Here is a 15,515-nt window from a genome sequence, read left to right on the forward strand (position 1 = left end):
AAGAGTTGCATCCATACAATCTGACACCAATCGCACTTGACCTTGCCCATGGTGTCAATTTTGTGAATGGCGTCACCTACTTATAAAGTTATTTTTTTGTTCTTCACTTCTGTTTTCATGATCTCATCTCGCCAGGCCCAGTTCCACTTATTTTACACTCCTTTATCAATCTCTGCTGCAAAAATCGTCTTATCTTTTTGAGTTTTCTCATTTTGTCAATGAATACGATTGACAAAATCAGTTATCTTCGCAAGTCATGAACCCCGCAAGCGAAAGTTTTGTAATCCCGACTGAATATGGATAAGCTGAATGATGACAGAGGAGCAATGGAACACTTATTCTCAATTGGTTCACTTATCCAAACATGGGGCATTTTAGCAAACACTGTGGATCTGTCTTATCGATCAGCCAGACAACGTACGTGCAACCTTCGTCGGCCAGAACCCCCACCCCCCTTCCCCGATTTTCTCAACGGATTTATGTGAATCTCAAAAATGGCCTCTGGAGCCAATTTTCAGTCAGAAAAATCTCATGCCTGATATGTTATGTTGCATGGCTTTGAAAATGTTGGAGCATACCAATGGGAAGAGAGAGAGAGGAAAGAAAAAAAAATATATAGAAGAAAAAGGACAGTAGGAAAAAAAAAAAAGGAAGGAAAGGACAGAAGACAAAAAGGAGAGGAAAATTGTATATATATATACACACACACTCTTCCCCAGACATCTGTACATACTTATGGCCTATGTAGAATACAGGGTACAGGGTCTGGGGTGAAGTGAACTCTGACCTTTTTCCTGCTCGGTGATGAGCATCTGGATGGCCAGGGCAGCCTCCACCCGCACAGGGAGGTCCTTGTCAGCCAACAGGCACTGCTTGATGGCCTCCATGGCATTCAGCAGGTTGGCCTCTGTGCGGAACTTCAGCTCACAGAAGTAGCGAAATACCCAGCAAGCCTGCACACAACCAACCAGCCAGTTTTTACAATCACTACCACTCGTACTGGTGTATCACTATATTGTACCTTGTTTGCACCAACTGAGATTTCTTTGTGTGAAAATCAGACTGCTCTCTCTAGGGAAAATAGTCACCACAGTGGAATACCACTTTTTTCTGACTTCAAGTATATTTGTTTTATCTACAGAATTTTGACAGGGAAAACTTGCTGCTGTGGGTTCTTTTACTTGCATTAAGTACATGCTGCATTTGGGACCTCAGTTTATCATCTTATCCAAATGACTAGCACCCAACCACTAAATTTCAAGTGAACAGGAAAGTATAAATCCCAGTGTGTGTGGGATTCAAACTCACTGACTCTTCCTTCCTAGCTCGATGCATTATCACTGGGCCACCATGTACTCTCACGTACAGACCTTTCCCGGAAGTTACACAAGAACCTTTCTATAGGTGGTACATCTACCATTTAAAAAAGCACAATAATCCATAAAATGGTACTGTTTTGCCGATTTTCCCTTTCACCATTGTTCAACAGGATCAGCATCAGACATGCTTGGAATATTTCAAGTGAAAAGACAGACATGTTGGACACTCTTTAAAATAGTAACAATGTCCAATTACACAGAAGTTACCCTACAGCTCTGACAGCATTTTAATGATACATGTGGCATTGACAGGAACATAAAAATTGTCAGATACAAACTAAAAAATACATTTCAAAAGTAACATCACTCACAACTCACATACACCTGTCCCACCTCCCACCTGAATGTATGCACACACACACACACAAAGGATCTCTTCCACAATGGATTACAAAAGTACCCCTGTAAGCTCACAATTTCTCGCAATCCTACCATTTCTCTCTTTGAGAGAAATCGTGGGACTATGAGATTTCATGGTCGTTCCCCTCCCATGTTTTCTCTCAATTACGAGAATTGTGTGAGAAATCGTGGGAAGTGCACCTATTTTTATCAGAAAGATTTCCTTTGTCATTGGAGTTGGGTTCTTGTCTTTTCTCAATGCAAATCTAAAAGAAAAATGAGAGAGAGAAAAAACGAGAAATGGGAGCGACGACAACGACGATTGTAATGACAGTGGTGTCAGCGAAGACAACAATAGACAGTGAAGCTGATGAAACAATACTGGTTTAAAAAAAAATGTGTAGGTATATGAGTGAGTTGTGAGTGAGTAAGTGGGTGAGCGAGTGGGTGAGCGAGTGAGTGAGTGAGTGTGCGTGCGTGGGTTTACTTGGCTGGATGACTTGTTCTTTTCTTTCACCGTTTTTTGAAATAATGTTTTCATGTTCTGAGTGTTTTCTATGAAACTGAGAATCTATTTTCATGCAATTTTACATGCGAAAACATACTGACACAAACAGGTGAATAAATGAGCAAGCATGAAATGAAGAATATTCTTAATAAATGTGACAGAAAGTTTCTATCACAACAACATCAAAACAATTTGGTCCAGTTTTCACGCTCCCAACATGAGGATAAAGCATTGCGAAACATCATATTTCTGTTTGAGTTGTCGGCTATTGATTCCGATACTGAATTTGAGGTCAGTGCATTGCAGTAATCCACCTTGTGTGAAATACAATAAATATATGTGTTTCAGTGTCATTACTGTTGATGTCTTCAAGAATGCCACTGTTGTTATCATTATCATATTGTCGTCAGCTCCCTCTTTCTCTTTTCTATTCATCTCTGGTTTTTCAACCAGCCAAGAAAACACACAAAAGGAAACACACACATGTTCACTCACTCACCAACTCACTCACTCATACACATTTTTTAAACCAGTACTGTGTCATCAACTTCACGGTCTTTTGCTGATGTCTTCGCTAACGCCACTGTCATTATCATGATCGTTGTTGTCGCTCCCATCTCTCAATTCTTTTTCTCTCTCGTTTTTTCCCCTAGATTGGCATTGGGAAAAGACAAGAACCAACTCCGATGACAAAGGAAATCTTTTTGATTAAAATAAGGGGCACTTCACAAGATTTCTCACAAATGAGAGAAAACATGGGAGGAGAACGACCACAATTTCTCGCAATCCCACGATTTCTCACAAAGCGAGAAATAGGACTCGCCTCCGCGATCAGCGTCTAAAGAAGCATCGCTGCGGTCCGTATCGGGAGGAATCATGAGCTCCGGGCCTGGGAGAATCTCTTGCCGAGTCTCAATCCCAGCCTCATGATCACTGCCTTCGTGGGATGGCATACGAGGCATGGTACCCGCACTTAAGACACCCAGCGAAAATCCGACCCCCAACAGAGAAAGGAAAGACAGGATTGACTTAGAGGTAGAGAAAAACTAACGAATCGAGGGGGCTGAGTCAAATCGAGTACACAGAATGTAAGAATACAATACAGACAATCCGCATGCAGCAAAGTAAAGCCAAATGAATACGCTTAATACCCAAAAAAAAACACGTAAGACAAGACAGAGATGGTGTGGAGAGCCTTGGCCAAAGGAATGATTCAGTGCTTAAAGCTTTTAGAGGTGTTTGACTGGCTAAGAGCGGACCGGGCAAGACGGCTCGTCTTTTCAATGTTAGCCGCGCGAAATTTGGCCAAGCAGAGCAAACCGATAGGCCTAGTTTACATCAGTTTGACATGGTACAGTATATGACACCAAATGTGGGCTTACCATCCCTCTACAGCTACAGAGACAAGTACCAACAGAACCAACCACCTACCCTGGCTCTGAGGAAGCCATTGGGGCTGTGAAACTCCTTGAAGACATGCTCTGTCAACATCAACTCCGCCTGGTCCTTGTAGATCTTCCTCTGCAACACCATACACACACACCACCACCCAATATACATAAAGCTTGTCTGAACACATCAGAAATTAACTTCAGCATTACTGAAACATTTTTTTTATGTAAGAAAATAGACATCTACAACACACTCAGCAATCACTGAAATCTTTTCTTTCTTAAAAAAAAAAAAAAAAAAAAAAAAAAAAAATCTGAAAAGATTCATGGACATCTGCTGATAGAAAACACACACACGCACACAGCCACAATTCCTGCCAACCGACTTACCTTAAGAAGCACCTCAGCCACAGCGCCAATCATGTGCAGGGCACCGTCCTTCTCACGGGGGCCAGCGTTAGCACTGGTCAACACTGACATGCAAAAGCCCATGGCCTTGTTCAGCACCTCCTTGCGCTTTGCCGTGGCTGTGTGGAACACTGTCTGGGCCGCCATCACCGGCGACAGGAAGTCCTCAAAGACGTCATACTTGACCCGGATGTACTCAATAGGGTCGTTGTTCCACATCTCCTCGTCCTCGTCACTGTGGCACATGAGGGGGAAGATGACATCCTGGATCAGCGACTGCATGTTGTTCTTGATGAACTTCCAGGAGAAGGCATGGCTGATACCCTGGTTGATGTAGTTCAGGGCCTGCTGCATGACGCGCGGCGCCACATACTGCTTCTCCCGGTACTGCGCCATTGTCTTGAACAGCGCCTGCAGGATCCCTGCTGCAAACACAATCAGGGTTCCCACGTGTGTGACCAAACTAAAGTCAACTACAACCAATCACAAAACCAAACTGAATAAAAAAAATTGTCAACTACACCGCGGATGAAAGAGATCAGGTCTACATCCACTCAATCCCATTGCAATTGATTTTTCCCTTTTTGAAGATTCAAGAAAGCAAAGTTTAAAAATTGAGCAATCCAAAAATGTTTTTTTCCCAAACCATGAATAAATTACGAAGTACATTCAGAACAAGGACTAAGCATATCTCTTACTCCAGCATTTACAGTCAACAATGTTCTGGCAACACCCACTCCCTTCAATGTCATTAAACATTAACACTTGTTCAACGAACACACGCAGTAGCAGCCTGCAGTGTCACACCCAAACATGCCTGGTACTGCCAGCTAAACATGTGCTTTCTATGGGTGCAGTCATTGTTTACATAAACGAGACTCTCGCAAGATTCAGCCTCGTTATTAGCTCTTCCTGCCGTGCATTTTGCACTTTTCAGGGTCCGATTTGATGGAGTTTTGACAAAGATGTCAATTTTTTAAGTTGCAAGAAGAGTTTGATGACTGCCTAGAGCTTAAGTGTAATCTGAACAATGATTCTGAAGATGATTTTGAACCGTTATAATGATTTTTGTGTGAGAATCTTGTAAAAGCTGATCGTACTGAGTGACCTAGATGTCAACTGATTGAGTTTTGCTAACAATGAAAGTGAAGTTGGTACTTGAATGTGAATCAATCGCCGGACCTCCGAAATCGATACTGTCAGTGAGTCAGTCTTGATTTCACTGATATTTATTGGCATTCTGCACGATCTTCTTGATTGTGTTAGTTCAATGGATTATATTAACGATTTGGTGAAGTTTTGCCAAAGTTATGAAGTTTCAAAGCTGCAAAATGACTTTCATAACCGTTTTAGAGTCGTAACGTTATCTGAACAACAATTCTGAAGGTGATTTCTGTGTGAGAATTTCGTACAAGTCGATTGTACCAAGTGACCTAGACACTGACCGAGTTTCACCGATAATTAGAGTGATGTCAGTACTTGAGTGTGAATCGATTGCCGGATCTCTGAAATTGTAAATCAATCACCAGACCTCCAAAATCGTTAACCGATCGCCATACCTCCAAAATCATGAATCGATTGCTAAACCGTTGGAATCAATACTGTCAGTGAGTCAGTCACTGATTTCACTGATATTTATTAGCTTTCTTCCTGATTTTGCTAGTTCAATGGATTATATTTCACTTTTCATTACAGAGAAATTACATGTTAGATAGGTTTGTTTTTGTTTGTTTGCCGTTGTTTTTCTCCCCAACAAAGGAAAACACATCATCCCTCAAAATGAAAATAAAAATCAGCATGTTCATTGTTGCAATTCTAGTTCAGTGAGAAAAAGAATATATACAAAGAAGATGTGTCAGAAAACATTGCAGACCAAACTTTTCTTTAAGAAAAATAATAAATAAATAATTTTTTTTTTTTTTTTTACTTTACTGAAATTACTTTTTTTTCTGGAAAAATAAATATGTGCAACAAAAGAAGGTAATTGTATTTTCAATCAATTTTTATAATCACCTCCTATTGAAAATCGAAAATGTTATTCCCTTTAGAATGGGATTTTTGTGGGTGATCAGTGCTGGGCGACCTGGGGGGTAAGATTATTGACTTCTTGATTGCTGCTGACAAGTATGCTTGTCACTGATGGGGTTTTTCACTGCACGAAGACATGAGCTTACAGGGGAGGATTGTCAATAACCATTTCTCTATTTGGACTTCCTCATAGGACTGCACTGCTTTTTATCAGCAAGATCAATGACACCATTGATAAGTACACACACACACACAAAAAGGTGGACATCCTCCCTGTAACAAAGCACTCTCCAAGGGGAGAGCAGCCTGAATTTCACACAGAGAAATCTGTAGTGAAAAGTAAGTAATACAATACATAAGTAGTAACTGCATTTTAAACTCCATCTCATTTCTGCATGGTTCAGCCGTCTAGGAACTAAGCATCATCATCACCAGCAAACCACTTACCAGAAAAGGTCTTGAGGTACCACTCAGAGAAGTGGTTGTAATCCTTGGTGACATTGCCGGGACTGCCATAGCGCTCAAACACTCGGGCCAAGATGTGCACCGCCCACTTCTTCACCTTCCACCACGCCAGCTCAGCTCGCTCCTCCTCCTCAATCTGGTTCGTTTCCTGGGTTCCAGAAAACACAAACTGACACACTACTCCCTATATCCTTCTGCTAGTTTGATTTATCTACTACGCGGCAACAGTGTGAATGAGAGATGACATCTAGTGCTACACAAGAGGACTGTCTGTAACATCTGCTCATCTGCTTACACCTTATATTGTGACAAGGCCTACAGCAACTGAAAAACTACACCATCTGTTACAGGTTTAGACTGCCTGTGTACAGGAAGAAACCCACTATAATGTTGCTGTATCTGTTAACTTGCATCAGATATGAACTGTGATTTAATTCCTTTGCTGCTGATGCGTTCAACTCAATGAGGATATGCAGACTGCTAACAACATGAACAAATGGCCACTGGATTGCAAGGAGAGCCACAAAAAGGGTTTTACTCACGGGCGGCACGTCCCTCTCCACCACCTGGCGCAGAATTTCCATCCACTGGGTGAACACCTCCTTGGACATCACCTCCTGGGGCAGGTAGTTCTGTCACACACACACACACTATAATGCCCTTAACCCTCTTTTACATCCGGCGCCCGTCGGGCGCCTTGAAAAAATCATGGCGCCTTTACATCCGGCGCCCGCTGACACCCGGTATTCACATTGCGATTTTTGAGGGCTGCCATGTTTACCACGAGAACTGACATCTCACGAGAACGTGATTTCTGTTTTTTATACAGCTTCCGCTTCCGGCTGGAAAAAAACCTCGTGTCGATCCGTGCATTGGTTCAGAAAATATAATTTTTTAAAGTTTTCAAGTGAAACGGCGTCCCAAAAATGGCTGGCCTCGATTTCTGGCGTTCTGTTATGGGAAACAGTGATAAAGAAGATTCGGATTTCAAAGGATATACTTCAAAAGACTTTAAAAAAGTGCAACCAACTGATGCCGAGAGTGACCTGGATATGGACTGGGACGAAATCATTGAGATGATGAACGAAATGTCCGAAAGTGAAGAAGAAGAAGAAGATTTCCATGAACGACCTAAAGGAACGTGGTTTGATGCTTTCCAAAACATCGATGTTTACGAATTTTGTGAAGATGTGGGGCCAAAACACATGCTTCCAGTTGATGCACAACCACTGGACTATTTTTATCTTACGGTGCCAGAGTCGTTCTTCCAGACTTTGGCGGATGAAACGAACCTATATGCGGAACAAATCCAGGAAGTGAAAGGGAAAGTTGACACCAAATGGCGCCCTACGAACGCAAGTGAAATATGACTTTACATCGCAATTGCCGTCATGATGGGGATCCACAGACTTCTCAGGCAGCGAATGTACTGGTCCACAGACGATAGAGTGCACATGTCATCAATTTCAACGTTGATGAGTGAAAATCGCCACGCAAAAATTGGACAATATTTTCATCTGAATGACCACACAAAATTTATTCCTCATGGTCAACCAGGGTATGACCCCCTCTTCAAAATTCGCCCACTGCTGGATATTGTGAAAAAAACATTCTCTGAACACTACAAGCCAGGCAGAGAAATCAGCATTGATGAGGCAATGGTGAAGTTCAATGGGAGACTCCACTTCAAGCAGTACGTACGTCAGAAGCCAACACCATGGGGAATCAAGGTTTGGTGCTGCTGTGACCCAAGGAATGGCTACCTCCTTGACTTTGATGTCTACACTGGCAAGACTGGCCACACTGCCAAAGGCAAGTTCCCTCTTTTTTTTAATTTTTATTGTGTGTGTGTAATTGCTTTGTGAGTGTGTGTGTGTTTGTGTGTAATTGCTTGTGTGTGTGTGTGTGTGTGTGTGTGTGTGTGTGTGTGTGTGTGTGTGTGTGAGATTGCTTGTGTATGTGAAATTTGTGTGTGTGTGAAGCGTAGTGTCAGTGCACAAGCGCCTATGTGTGCTGACTCAGTTATTTATTATTTCTATTCCTTCCACAGGGGGGCTTGGTCATCATGTTGTGACGACAGTTGAAAAAATTACCTGGGAAAAAAATCACCAGTTTTTTTTTCGACAATTTTTTCACCTCCCCAACACTTCTGAAGGAGTTGCTGCAGAAGAGGACCTACTCCTGTGGGACCTGCAGGGTGAACCGCAAGGGCTGGCCCAAGGACCTGGTCTTCACCCAAAAAACAAAGAAGAGCCAGAGGATGCAGCCAGGTGAAGTGCGGATGCGACAGGATGGGCCTCTGGTTGCAACTGCGTGGCAGGACAAGTGCACTGTCACTGTACTGTCTACAGGAATTCAGCCTGAGATCGGAACTGCCATGCGCCAGTCAGGAAGAGGTAGGTCTATGCAGTTTATTTTTGCAGTGCATACAACATTCATTTCTTTTCAGATCACATCATTCATTTCTTTTCAGATCACACTTTATTTCAAGTCAGTTTAGCAATAACATATTCACACATACTCACACACATGCATGTGTATATACACATATACTCAAAAGAATTGTTTGCTTGTGTGTGTGTGTGTGTGTGTGTGTGTGTGTGTGTGTGTGTGTATGTGTGCGTGCTGCAGGACCAAGGACTGAGAAAGCCATCCCACAGCCAATCCTAACGTACAACCACAACATGGGTGGTGTCGACTTGTTCAACCAGATGCGGGGATATTACAGTCTGGGAAGGCAGTGTAGAAAATGGTGGAGGTTATCTCTTCTGGTTCTTCTTGGAAGCAGCATTTCTGAATGCCTTCATCATTTTCAAGAACAGCACACAGCCAAAACCAAGGAGCAGCAAGTTCCATGACCCACTGTATTTTCGTCTTGGCCTTTTTGACGGTTTGGTGAAGGGGAACGTGGTTACCAAGCGACAAGTTCAGCAGCCCATGTCTTTCACTGGAAGAGCCATTTTAGATCCAGCAGAGCATGCAGTGAACCGAATGATAGGCAGAAAAAAAATTTGTGTCCACTGCCAGAAGGAAGGTAGATGTGCCCCCAGTGGAAGAGGTGTACAAACTGTATATGACTGTGTGTTGTGCAAAGTCCACCTGTGCAAAGGCCTTTGCTTTGCGCAGTTCCATGCACAGCTCCTCCAGTGAACCACAAGTTTTTTTTTTCTTTTTCTTTTGTCTTGTTTTATTTTGATAATGAGATGAAACTTGAATTGTTTCATTCATCGGTTTTCTCCCTACCCGCCTCCCCCACCCCCATTTTTAAAATTTGATTTTAGCTGCATGTAATCTGCTGAATATCTTGTCTTTCCTGTAGATATTTGGCATAGACATTAGTGCATCAATACAAGACACTGCCATTCATATTCTGTGTTGTTTTATGTGAAAATGTGATGGAGAGAAAAGCAAGTCTACAAAAATAACCAGCACAAAACAAAAACGTTAAGTGAAGAATCTTTTTTTTTTTTTTTTTTTTTTTTTTTAAAGAAAATGGTTTAAGGGAGCTACTTTAAACTTGTCATATAGCAAGATCAGTATTCATGCAGTGTAAAAAAATTTTTTTTAATGAACAGTTTCCTTTCCTCTAATTTAAAATGAATTTTAAATAACATGACCGTGTTAAAATTAAGGAGTTATCTCCCTTACGGTATGTTTTCAGATAAAAGTAAGTGCAAATAGGTGCATGCACAAGAGGGTTAAAATCATGTACATGAACAAAATCTAAAACCAAACCTTCTCTAAAACCAAAAGTCCGAACAGAATGTCACAACCACATGGATTACGGGATCTTTAACGTGCGTATTTGATCTTCTGCTTGCATATACACACGAAGGGGGTTCAGGCACTAGCAGGTCTGCACATATGTTGACCTGGGAGATCGTAAAAATCTCCACCCTTCACCCATCAGGCGCCGTCACTGTGATTCGAACCCGGGATCCTCAGATTGACAGTCCAACGCTTTAACCACTTGGCTATTGCGCCCGTCAGTCCCAAACCAAAATGGACCTCCTCAAGGGCACAGTCAAACCTAAAGATCTGAAAGTCTTATAACGCTCTCACCCGGGGCAGTGAATTTTTAACCAATGTGTAAGGCTCTGCATGGGCAGGCGGGAACTGATCCTCTCCTTCAGCTGTATAAACCTTCCCTAACCAATGTCAAGAACCCATTCACACCTGGGTGAGATTAGGAAAATTGGAGTGAAGTGGCTTTTCTAATAACACACCACCATGCCAAAAGTGGCCTCAAACCCTAATCACAAGTTTAACCTGACTGCAACGGGGCCCCCCACAAACAAAACTGCCGTGTGTCGTGTAGAGTGTGTGAGAGATAACTGACCTGTGTGAAGGCGTAGAGGATCTTGAGGATTTGCTTCTGGAGGAGGACAGAAAGCTCGGAGGGGTCAGGCATCATCTGGACTATGCGCTGGTACAACATGGGCAGAATGGCCTTCATGGCGACGTCCAGCACACTGCGCTCTTCTGACCGCTTGTACCTGACAGACAAGATGCCATTACAACACACACTCACCAGTGTCAACACCACCACCCTGCCCCCCCCCCCCCCCTCCTCACCATTACAACACACACTCACCAGTGTCAATGCCATCCCACATATCCCACCATTACAACACACACAGCAGTAACAACCCCATCCCCACAGTTACGACAACATACTGGCATCAACACTCCATGAGACATCCCACTATTACAACACATGCATACTAGTGTCAGCACTCTCCCACAGCACCGTCACAACACACACACACCAGTTTCAAGGCTCCCTCACACAATATCACACACCCTACCATTACAAGACACACACCAGTGCACCCCCTGCATCGTATGCCCAACTGTTGCCACAACACACAGACGTACCAGCATCAACATCTCTCCAAAACATCACAAATCCCCTCATTACAATACAAAACCAACTCCAACACTTCCCCCAAACATCACACCATTACAACACACACCAGCATCAACCCTCCCATCACATCCCCACCTTTTACACATAGGGAGAGGATGGGGAGAACAAAGGCAATGTACGTACTCATAGACCTTGACCAGTTGGTAGATGGAAAGAAGAGACCCCATCCAGGTGGCGTGGTTGTCCGACTGGATGTACATGACCATCTTCTCAGGTGCATCAGGCCAGCGACCCGGATAGTCACACTTGATGATGTGGCTGATGCACACGCACAGCTGAACTCTGCATGGTACAAAAACAGAAGAAAATAAAGTTTTGTGAGCTGTATGAACCTACATCTCTTCCATAAAATCACAATGTCACTTTGTTAAGTGTCTGTGGAACACAGATGAACTTTTTCTTTAATCTACTCTACTCCCCTGGAAACTGAACTGCACACCTTATGACCCTTGAGTAAATCATCCTCTACCACCCTTTCAAGATTTCCTGCCCTTCATCTGAACATATTTTGAATTCTAAATTCAGGTGGAATTCCACTGCTATGCTTCATAATAAACCACAAAAAGAGACAGTTTTTAGTTTTGTTTTATTTTTCAGTACAGAGACAAGCTTAAAAATTCAACAGATCTGGGTAATTTTTTAACTTAAAACAACGTACCAAGCATATATGCACGAAGGCTGAAGCTGCGCTGAGCAGATCTCACGCATATCTGCGTGGTAACACAATTTGTAGTTGAACACGCGGCATATGCATCTGCGTGCTGATTTTTGTTTTGAAACAGACTGCCTGTCAACAGTCTGAGGGGAAAAAAAAACCCATGGAATTCCACATACCAATCATCCGTCTATTTTTAGACCAGTTTCTGCTGACCCAGTCAGCGTCATCCGGTTGAATCCCCAACTTGAAACAAAGGACTCGAGACAGTCATTTTGCTATCAAGGATGGTGTTGTAACGGACGAGGCAGACGGATGTGTCTCTTAAAGTGCTTCAAGAAGTTGTTCAGAATGGCTCTGGCGATGAAGGTATTGTTCAGAAAATGGAGATGGAGACAGAGAAAATGAAGACAATATACTTGATGTTGTCGTTACGGATGACAGTGAAAATGGCAAGGAAATTGACGATACCAAGGCAACACATGTAGGTGATGGCGATCCTGATTTTCAACTCAAAAACAGAGAAAGCGACAGTGACAGTGATGATTCCATGGTTGCTGATGATCGAAGAAATGATGAACCAGTCAACAACAACAACAATGTGCAACCTGCTGTTGGTGGAAATCAGAGGCAGCAAACGTGGGTGTGCGACATCAAGAACTTTCCATGTTCCTGCTTTCACCGGTCAGTATACATCTTCATCTGTCTGTACATTTTGAGGTGCTGAATTTAGACCATGCACCGTTCAAACCATACCGTGTGTGTGTGTGTGTGTGTTCAGTCAGTCTCTGTGTGTCAGTCTCAGTGTATGTGCTGTGAACAATCACTGAATTAGTCTATGTCTTTGTGATGTGGTTAGCCAGTAAAAAATAACACAAAAACACACACACACACATTCAGTTTATAATTCTGACTTTGCAGACTATTTTCGGACGGACAGAAACTGAACAGAACAGCAAAACAAACTTTGTGAATCTTCAGTGAGGAGACAATTCTGCGCCGAAAGTGACAAGTGTGTGCTTCCCATCATCATCTTTTGTTTTGTGCTTGTGTGTGAAGCTGAATTTTACATTATTTTTCAAGATTACCTCTCTGGATGCTTGAGGTGAGTCAAAGATTTTATTATTACATTATTATCTGATCTATTGACACATTCTTTGGTATGTTTTGTGTAGATTATAAGTTTTGCTTTTTTCCACTTGGGCGTCTTTGTTTCCTTGCATGGCTGATAAAAAAGAGGAAGAAAACAGTAACAAAAACACAACAGTGTGATAGATGAAAGATTCCTTTTTCCAATGATACCAAGCACATGCTGAATCTGTAAAGAAAGGTAACATATTTCCTCTTAAAAAGCACTAAAAGTAGCCCGTTTCCAGGCTACACGTGGCCACTGAACACCTCGCGCGAGGCGAAAATCCACCCAGCTGAGATACGCGGTGATAGTTAAAAACTAGAGAAAAAACTTTCAAAAACCTGCACGGTCCCTGTATCAAAGTGTAAGTGAACATAGCGAGCACAGCAACAGACCTGATGGGATCAGGGGCGTGAATGATGGCTTCAATGATGTTGTCACGGATGTGTTTGCGGTCCTGCTCATGAACGCTGAAGGGGACAGGGTCAGCCGGGTTCTCCACCTCCTTCTCCGACCAAAACTGGGTCAGCATATTCTTCAGGTAAATCACACCTGGATGGAGGAATATGTAATGTGCATGACTCCCCAAACATGAAGATACATGTACATGTTGGTCTATACATTGATCAACATTACACATAGAAAAACAAAAAAACCCAGTATACACCAGATGTCGATGATAAACATTTTTGTCCAAAGCTCTAAATAACCAAGTCTGGAAATTCTTAAACTATGAATAAAACCAAACTTGTTAATCTTCATCAATGAACTACAAGCGAACCCATCAACTGATACAGCGGTATGCACCTCTGAGCACCTGGCATTAGTGCAGTCCTATCTCTAGTCCAACCCTTTTGAGTATTTGTCATGCTCAATGCTTTCCACTGATACAGACAGTGTCAAAACAAGTCTAAACTGAAGATAGAAATATCAGCCAGGTCTTTGTAAATTGGAAACTGTCCCTGTTAACTTCTTTTGAGACAGAAACATCAGCCAGGTCTGTGAATTTCTGCTGAAAGAAGCCAGACACTGAGAAAGCACAACTGAGACCACACTTACTGATTTAAATACAGAAAATGTATATGCTTTGCTTTTTTTTGCTTTTTTCTTTTTAATCTACTGTTATACACAAGATCAGGATTAAGGTATCTTAAAGTTTAAGCTATTTGTTTATTTCCTTTTACTGACTGATAAGCAACTTCTTGACGTTTCTATACATGACTGGGGCTACCATTTAGATTAGTTGAGCAAGACAAGCCATAGATCTGATCATGTTGAAAGGTATCCAGTTGTCACTCACCTGCCTGTCGAACAGGCATGTCAATCTGGTCGGCCATCACCACTTGCAGAAGAACAGGGCCAAAGCCAATAATCTTGTGAATCTGAAACACCCCAAGTTATAAAACTGAAAACCCATTAGAGCTCCAGCTGAAGAACTGACAAGTCAACTGAGATTTCTTCACTTTTATCAACTGCACAGAGAAAAACTGCATACAGAGATTCAAAAGCTTGACATAATTGTCTCAATCAACTGGTATCATTTATTACTGGCAAATTATTCAAGCATCTATCACTGCACATCAATGAGTCAACTCATACAAAGCTGTCATACAGTGGATACAAATGTCAAGTTGACATAGCTGGTCATAATAATCAAATGCAATCAATTCAATCCAACAGATTTTTTTTAAACTTTGAAATGGTCTCTCACAACTCGACAAATGCATGAATGGCAGATCTGCACTCAATACTCTCTCTCTCTTATACTTATATTTTTTTTAAATATAAATATGTAAATATTATTTCTATATAAAAAAAATATTTAAAAAAATTCAGGAAAGCATGATTGTCAAAGGCAAGATGTTCAAAAAGTGACATTTCATAATCAACATTAAACTTAAAGTTTGCTTGAAGTTCAAATTAATGTTAGGACATAACTGTGGATGTATGTCCATGGCTTTGCTCCTCCTTGATGAATTGATCATGTCATCAACTTTCAGATTAATATTTCTTGAAACAGTGTCTGCTTCTGACTTGTGGAAATATTCAGCCTAATCATTTCTCAAATCCAGTTATAATTATCAAATCTATTAATCTGTTTTCATAAACTGATGCTGATGAGTCATTTCAGCACTTTTTAAGTTATGAGACACTCCTTGTACTTGTGACCGAGTTAACTTACAGAGACACTGTATCTCTGTCAAGTAATAAAGATTTTTATCTTAACAGATGTCAATAGCTTGGTGTCACCCAATGCAGAATCCTGACAGTTTTTTTTCT

General features: G+C 41.8%; 1 protein-coding gene across 1 annotated transcript in view; it reads right to left on the minus strand.

Moving 5' to 3' along the window:
* The window catches only part of LOC143301659 (importin-7-like), a 43,286-nt gene that overhangs the window by 24,736 nt on the left and 3,035 nt on the right, over positions 1-15,515 (minus strand). The window contains exons 2-10 of the mRNA XM_076616094.1: positions 14,536-14,617; positions 13,631-13,787; positions 11,572-11,730; positions 10,858-11,014; positions 7,061-7,150; positions 6,501-6,666; positions 4,008-4,450; positions 3,658-3,747; positions 788-953 (exon numbers count right to left, since the gene is read on the minus strand). Coding sequence (XP_076472209.1) covers positions 788-953; positions 3,658-3,747; positions 4,008-4,450; positions 6,501-6,666; positions 7,061-7,150; positions 10,858-11,014; positions 11,572-11,730; positions 13,631-13,787; positions 14,536-14,617 — 1,510 coding nt within the window. The remainder of the gene's footprint in view (positions 1-787; positions 954-3,657; positions 3,748-4,007; positions 4,451-6,500; positions 6,667-7,060; positions 7,151-10,857; positions 11,015-11,571; positions 11,731-13,630; positions 13,788-14,535; positions 14,618-15,515) is intronic.

The sequence above is a fragment of the Babylonia areolata genome, chromosome 27 (genome assembly GCF_041734735.1).
Source record: "Babylonia areolata isolate BAREFJ2019XMU chromosome 27, ASM4173473v1, whole genome shotgun sequence".
NCBI lineage: Eukaryota > Metazoa > Mollusca > Gastropoda > Neogastropoda > Buccinidae > Babylonia > Babylonia areolata.